The sequence below is a fragment of the Mixophyes fleayi genome, chromosome 4 (genome assembly GCF_038048845.1).
Source record: "Mixophyes fleayi isolate aMixFle1 chromosome 4, aMixFle1.hap1, whole genome shotgun sequence".
Classification (NCBI taxonomy): Eukaryota; Metazoa; Chordata; class Amphibia; order Anura; family Limnodynastidae; genus Mixophyes; species Mixophyes fleayi.
This window is the reverse complement of record NC_134405.1, coordinates 337,851,261-337,859,251: the sequence shown is the minus strand read 5'-3', so window position 1 is coordinate 337,859,251 and position 7,991 is coordinate 337,851,261. Positions and strand designations below refer to the sequence as shown.

Genomic DNA, 7,991 nt, shown 5'->3' with positions numbered 1-7,991 from the left:
TCTGCAGCGCCCCCTAACGGTGGGGTATGATCACTGTACATATGTATCCCCTGCCAGTTATCGCACAAGATCAACATAACAAGCCGGACAGTATATAGGAAACAAATCATTTTAATAAATAATGTACACAACTGCTTTCAGGTGGGAGAGGGGCAGTAAGAGATCAGATCTTCTGGGATGTAGGAGGACCACATCAGGTGGGTGGCACAGAAATTGTCTTCTTCAGCTGAAAGAACTGCAGAGACAGAGAACGGGTTATTGCCAATACTGACGTTCCATCTCCATCATTATGGAGAGCTGAATCATTCCTTAGACCTAAAATGAATCCCTGCTATTACTTTATAGTGCCCAGTATGGGAGAGAGACACTAACCTTCCGTACTGACGAATACGCAGGCCCAAAGGCTGGTTTGATTTCTGTGCTGTTGCGGATCCATTGCGGTAGCTTGGCAAGTATAGCGGGCCGCGAGTACCTGTGGTCTAACAGCACGATGCTGGCGTAGTCGCCGCGGTGCCGAATCGCTCGTCCTAACAAGACAACATCACCTTGCCACATTCACAATAATATAACTAGGTAACCGTCAGGGTAAAAATTATTCAGTTATGTCGACATTATCCACTGCCTTCAGAATGCTTCCTAAATTCTAATTACCCTAATGAGTACCGACAATCTCTATATAGTAACATTATTCATTCGGTGACACGTGTTGAAGCTGGTGAACTAAGAATAGAAAATATTGTGGAAACCTGAACATATATAGTGCTGAATATTGTTCTTTCCCACACAGGACTCTATCTTTACATTTTAGCTCCTCTACGTTCCAAGCTGTGTGTGTCTCTTACCGATAGACTGATTGACAGCTTTCATGCATAGGTTCTCGATGAGCACTCTACCCGCAGAGACGCCATTTGTCTTGGGCTGGGAAATGAATAAACACAGTGAGACATAGGAGTAAATTCGTCCCCCGTCCCCCTTCCCCCCCCCCCCTTAGACAGCAGCGTGCTTCAGTCCACCACTCCTCCTGTAACAGCACCGCATGGTATAAGCCACACAAATAACAGAGACACATCGGTGACAGAGGGGACTATTATCTCATTACCAGAATGTGATCTAGATAGGACATCTTCTCCTGGAGCTCTGGGGAGCGGATGTTGGGGTACGGCATCCCCACCATCACAACGCACCTGCAGAGACGGAGACATTATATTTAGTACATGGAAATGGCAACAAAAGACCAGTTACATGAAGATAAAAGTGCACTTTGCAGGTGAAGAATTAACCTGAGGAAGGTGCCATCCATTTCATTATAATGTGCCCCAATTGATAAAGAAAGATATTATTATAAAAGCCATTTAACCATATCAATACTAAAAATTACAGCCGAAAACCATTTTATCAATTGGGATATATAAATTCAAATATGTGTGTGGAGTTTCCCTTTAAATGGTCAACTAATGCTACACATACCGGCCCAGGTCATCAGAGAAGTTAATTCCTTCGCTCATTTTCCCTCCGACCACAGAGAAGAGCAGAGCCCCGGTCAGGGGTCCACCGGGCTGGCCAGAGAGCTATCGGGAAGAAGGAAAAGGTCATTAAAAATAATAGAATAAAAATAACATTAAAGTAATAGAAAAAAACCTCACAAATCGATAACTAAAATGTATGTAATCCAATTCTGGATAAACATCTATTTATTGAGACAGAACAGAGCTGCAATTAGACCCCACAAAGATTATTTAATTATGACTTGGCTTCAGGCATGCTTCCTGTGAGGGGTATCAATAATGGAAACGTTTCAGCTTACACAGGTAGTCAGCGGTCCTCAGGTGAACGGCTGCTTAAAACACAACTAATAATTTTGGAAGCAAAGACAAAACAGATAGCTAAATATAAAACATGAACATTTAATACAAGTTATTTTATTTCTATGTCTATACTACGAGTATTACACTACCCCCCCAAACCTCCTTCCCCGTCTCACCTTGATAATTCTGGAATACTCAGATAGGACCTGGTCCACCTGACTGGCCTTCTTTGGCTCCTGAAATATCTGTCAGAGATACAGAATAGCTGGTAAGTCACCAGTTGTTTAAGTTTTATTTAGTAAAGTTTGCACTTGAGGACAGTTAATAATTCTCTTTATAATTCTCTATTTTCTTTAAACAAGCAGATTTCAGACTTTTTTTTTACTACTTAAGCTATTATTGTCCAAAATGCAATACAAAATTACATCATAATGTTGTTAAACCCAGGATATTATTTTATGTATACACCAGAGCACCACTTACCTCCACATACCCATCAAACTATGTCCTGTATTTCCATCAGAGCTCTTACAGTATTTCAGGTTATTACAACCTGACGCGTTTCACAAACCTTTTTCTTTACTGAAAGACGTTTTGTCAGTCCAGTTTTCTCCCAGTGATCCAGGATAACCTTCTGGTACTCGTAGGAAGGAAAGAAGACGACAAGGCCCCCGGGGACCACGTTACATAAGTTTGCAAGGATCCGACCAGTCTCGTCCATCTGTCATAACCAAACAGTTTTGTCATCATTTGTCGTGGTACCCCAACGAGCAGTTTTATGTGCAGTACTTTACACACAATAAGATCTCTAAAAACCTAGCCACGAGGACATGGGTGAGCGAACTGGATGGCTTCTGGCTGGTAGAGCGGTAGGAAGATGACTACACGCACAAGCGGATAGCGGTAATCTTCCGACTGCTTTTTCCATCATGATCAATAATGATCCTATCAATTTTTTTTAGGCCAACATTGGCTGTGATATTACAGCATAAATGAGCAGCTTAAGAGACAAGACATGGGACAACAATTCTCCTTCTTCATCAGAAGACATGATTTAAACTCAAGCTGTTCGAGGTCTACTAACATAGGGACAGATGTCGCACACCATGTAACACAGAACTGACTGGACGGAGCTCTGAAGAGGTGGTGGTCCCCTAATGGATGCCCCACCGATATAGATTATACTTTTTCCTTTAATGTAAAACAAAGGTGGGGGGATGACTAATAACAGGTGACAAGTGAGGATCAAAAATATTTGCAAGTAACTAATCAAAACTACAACAATGTTTTAAGAATTTTAAATTAAGAAAATGAAATAGGCATTACAAAGGGAAAACAGAGTAGATTTGTCTCGTTATTTTATAATTATTAATTAATATTCAAAGTATTTTGGGCGTCTGAAGCTGTGAAAAATGTCCTCATACTGCTTGGACCATATCAACTGTGCTAAAAACTAGAGACTTGTGGTTACCATTTCAGGCAAATCCCTCTTCTGGTACGTGAACTCCAGCTGCTGATTGGTCGGCCCACTGCAGAGCACTATGGGTAGTATATTTTCTGGTGGAATCACATGACCTATTGATAAAACAAATAAATCTCTATATCTCACAAAGTACTGAATATAGAAAATGCGGAGAGAGTGCTGAGGTCGATACAGAGAGTGCCGAGGCCGAGAGAGAGAACGGGCTTCACTCACCACACGAGAACTCGACAATTCTGTCCGGGCTGAGTCCAGCCGATATCAGTAGTTGCTGTTTAAAATCAGAAACCTGCAAATGAGACACACAGTGCTCGATGTGTGAACTGTACAAATGCAAACAATGGTTTGCTATGGTAATATCATTCTCTACATGATGCCAAACTCTTAGAAAAAAACAACTGAGCTATTTGGTGACTTTTTTAATGAAACCAGGATGCAAAAGAGACATGACAGGACTATATCACATGCCGTAGCCACAGCGATATTATTGTCATTAGTCTGACTACACTGGGTATTGTTCTCTTATGAAAGAGTTCCCAATGTGCCAGTATGGGCATGGATGCCAAAACACATCTGGTATTTATTTTGTGTCAATAACAGAATCATCGTAGGCAAAACCAATGCTAACAGCTTTTTCATCCTTGCTGTACAAAATTCCGTTTTATCTATTTGAGGACAACTGGATACACTAATGGATTAATAAATAGCAGTCCCACTAATTAACCAATCTACACTCAAACAGGGAATCCTGAAAACCTCTCCTGTTAGTGGTTCCCGAGAACTTACAGCCGACTTGTCATCAGACTCTCTAGTGGTATTGTCTTGCTTTTGTACTTACAGCTGTGTACCTCCGTCCCCCCCTTGTTCACCTTGTAGAATGATCCGCTCTCTGCTGGGTAAGTGACTCTCATACTGTACACATTATATGACAGCTGTGAATATACTGACATACTACTCCCTGCAGCATCCTCAAGTCAATGCAGGAACCTCACCCAAATAAAAGTTCATAGTGCTCAGGAACATGGTAGCACTACATAAATAATTGGTAATAATAGTTTAGAAAGAGAAGGATGGCCTCTCTCAGTGTACTACTGCCACTGTGTCCAGAACGCAGGTATGCCGTAATCTCCTCTGTCTACCATTCATCCATTCCACCCAGTCTATACTCCAGCTGTGCAGTAATTCTTATCTGGCCTACTCAGTGTAATATAACGTCCCAGAATTTAGAGATTACTCGGACATCCGTTCCCTGGAGAGAGGCCGCTTCCTTCCTCATCCTATTAATGCCTAATCCCCCGGTAGCAGACTGACATTTTAGGATATTTAAATGTGGCATTTTCAGCCCGTTCAGAGAAAGCACGACTGATTGGATGAGACAGCAATAGAACCAGGAACAATCAGAGGTGTTGCAGGTTTGGAAGGGAGAAGGAGGGGGGGGGGATGTCTATTAATCTATATCTATTAATCTATATGTTGGGGATGCGCTTGAGAGTTCAAGCATCAGATACATTGTAACCGACGATGTAAACTTTAACAACGTTTTGATATTTTGTAGAAGTGGCTGAACGGTGCCATACTGTCTTTTCTTCAATTACAGAAGAACTTAAACTGTCCCGTTAGTCGTCATATTTCAGCTAATTATTTTATCTTGTTTATCGGTTAACGTTCTTCTCAGTTATCAAAGGCTGAGATGGAAGAATTAATAAACATCGCTCTATCATAATTAAAGCCATAAATACCTCTTGTATGGTATTTTATCTTTGTGTCTTTAGTTCTACATGAAACCCATTGCATAGAAAGTATTCCTATACATTGTGTACAATCAGCAGTTACACGGCCCATCTGAAGCACCACTGCAGTCAGACCACCTCCTCTATGTCGCCGCTCCTTTCCCTACTGCACTAAACCATGGTGACCAATCAGACGCTTTCTTTCACTGTCTAACTTTACAAGACTGATAGAAGCTAACTGCTGATTGGTTGCAGTGCTTGCATAGACATGTTCACCTTAATGCAGTGTTAGTAATGAGCCCCTATGTCTCCAACAGGAATGTCTTTATCCAACAGACAATATTTTGTATTTACTTTAACTTCGAACACAACACAAACAAAGAGAGAATGGTTCTGACGTAATCATCCTGTTTACATAATATGTTCCTACATGAAGCAATAATATGGGGGGATCACATCAGTATAATGTAATTAAAAAATTAATTTCTTGAATCATTTGAGAATTGCTGCATCACTTAGCAAGATAAATATGGCCAAATTACATCCACAAAATGACTGTTTTTTTCAGCCATATTGCCTTTTATTTTAATATATATGTTACTTTATAGATATGTTGGGCAACAGTTTCTTTGTGGCTGAGGTTCACAATGTCCCAGACTGGACGCCTTACTTGCTGATTCCTTACTATTTGGAAGTACTGGATCTCAGTGAGAAGTTTTGACCTTAGGATTGCTGTTAAGTTTCAGAAACTTGGGAATAGATCCTTCAAACTTTGTATAAAGGAAAAGTGGAGGTGTTGTCCATAACAACCAATCAGATTCTACCTATCATTTTCTTCCATGTACCAGATAAATAACAGCTAGAATCTGATTGGTTGATATGGGCAACACCTTCACTTTTCCTGATAAATCTTCCCCTTTGTATCATGTTAACAAGGTTATACAGGAAATATACTGTGTACCACGGGTTCTGGAAAGCACACGTGCACGTTAAGTTGTACTGATTTATCCCATTTATGTTACCCTCATTTGTAAAGTAAATATGTTTCTTACTTTTTAAGTTATCCCCTCGGGTGAGGAAAATGTTAAAACAGTGAAATATACAGGGATCAGCCACACTTGCACTAGCGATAAGAATAACCACAGGAGCCCCAATGAGGACGGTGGTGCAATCACCGACTGATCATGCAGTGTATGCACTCATGCTAAAAAACTCCATAGAGTTTACATAGTCGCATTCTTTTCAGCCGATGCAAGCGATGAATGTCCCAGTGAATAAATGAGTCACAGAACCTAACAAAATTCATTAGGACATGTGGATAGCTATAACACAGCGGTTTTAATCAGTGTGACAATGTGACAATAATGAATGAATGAATATTGTGCTGTCATTCTCTGAAGACTAGAGGACCAGATGAAGAGCACAGATCTGAAGGTAAATCGTGTCAGTGTGTACGCATGAATCGTCAGACTGATCGGACCTTCAGTCGTAGGTACAATCGTTTGAGATAACACGTTGGTTGAAAAATTCTTCAGTGTGTACCTAGCCTTAGAGTGCAGAATAGGTGTAAAACAATACGGCAATAATAGGTTAATTAGTATATCGATATACATGTTCCATGATATATGCGTGTGTGAGTCAGAGTCCACACGTCTCGTCCCTCCACAGTGTATTTGTGACTACCTAAGGCCGTTGAACAGCACTTCTGGTTGGCTTTTTACCTCCACCATTAAATAGAAGGGTCAATGAGTCCTGCTGCAGTTCATAAGTATAGAAAACACTGAATGATAACTGTTCAAAGATCAATTATTAGTAGGGCATAGGATGTAACAAAAAGGTCAACCAGTTCAGCGTTTGTATGTAGTGTTTAAGGCTGGTGTTTAAACATAGTACTTGTGCATAAAGTGAGTGTGCCACCCTTGCCCCCTGCCCCAATTACCAGAACAGAGGGCGCACATAGGGGTGTGATACAGAGGATTGGAGGGGTGAGAAGCTCTGGTGAGAACTAGGTCACAGTTCTGTTCCCTCACCGGCTGCATGGTGCCTCCAGCGATGACCACAGAGCGACAGTCCTTCAGGACCTCAGCAAAATGCACAGCTGGGTTCAGCATAAGGAACTTCAGGCTGCTCTGAGCCACAGTACCTGTGGGGACAGACACATCTCATATCATCTATAGACATCATACACTGCATTAATCAGCCTCTTCCTTCCTGTGCCAGCCTTAGGCAGACAGAGAACTTCTAGAGAACATCCCTAACACTTCAATACAACAAGTCCTGTATGTAGGACACAGGGATTAGATATTAAAAGGCAAATTTAAAAAGGTTTTGTAACACGCTTAATTACAGAGATATGCGCCTCATTTAAAGTCTGTGCTACAAGTATATTTGGTTATTTTCTGGCACCTCCGACAGCTCAGTACTTATAATATAACAATGGTTTTCCTTCCCCTGCGATTTATTTACTCACAAATGTGGTCTTAGCTTAAGTTCAAGTAATTTCTAGGACTACAACCTCTGTTATAACATGTTTTGCAACATTTGCAAAAGAAGCCTTTAGACCTTGGTCGTGTAACTTGCTGTGTTGACACTTTTTCCTATATCTTCCTAATCTGTTGAGCAGCGGGTGGCGGAAAAGCCACAAAAACCTTTATGGTTAAACCAATTTACTGAACGCTGCTCAGAAACCTGACAGCTCTGTAAATGTCTGCAAAGAGGAAACGTTATCACTGGGAATTAAACCCCATTTAATGTACAGTAAATTACTTCTTAAAACATAAGGAACTTGCATGGTCACAGTTAGTATATAACAGCTAGTATAGGCCCCACAGAATAAGGACTGTTAGTAGTAATGTGAGTAGCAATATACAATTCTCAGGCTAGCTATGTAAATGAAGCTGCCATTTTAACATCATAGATGCATAAAAAATAAAAATAAAAAAAAAAACAGTGACAGGACGGGAAGTCGGGATCTAC

General features: G+C 40.8%; 1 protein-coding gene across 4 annotated transcripts in view; it reads right to left on the bottom strand.

Annotated features, from left to right (window-relative positions):
- Nucleotides 1–95: 95 nt before the first annotated feature.
- Nucleotides 96–7,991, bottom strand: part of DDX11 (DEAD/H-box helicase 11) — a 47,053-nt gene continuing 39,157 nt past the window's right edge. For all 4 annotated transcript variants that reach the window (XM_075210583.1, XM_075210584.1, XM_075210582.1 and 1 more), the window contains 10 exons: nt 7,046–7,158; nt 3,502–3,574; nt 3,277–3,380; nt 2,377–2,526; nt 1,982–2,050; nt 1,468–1,568; nt 1,100–1,184; nt 843–918; nt 373–527; nt 96–235 (listed from right to left, as the gene is read on the bottom strand). In XM_075210583.1, the coding sequence (XP_075066684.1) occupies nt 194–235; nt 373–527; nt 843–918; nt 1,100–1,184; nt 1,468–1,568; nt 1,982–2,050; nt 2,377–2,526; nt 3,277–3,380; nt 3,502–3,574; nt 7,046–7,158 (968 nt within the window). In that variant the 3' untranslated portion in view covers nt 96–193. The remainder of the gene's footprint in view (nt 236–372; nt 528–842; nt 919–1,099; nt 1,185–1,467; nt 1,569–1,981; nt 2,051–2,376; nt 2,527–3,276; nt 3,381–3,501; nt 3,575–7,045; nt 7,159–7,991) is intronic.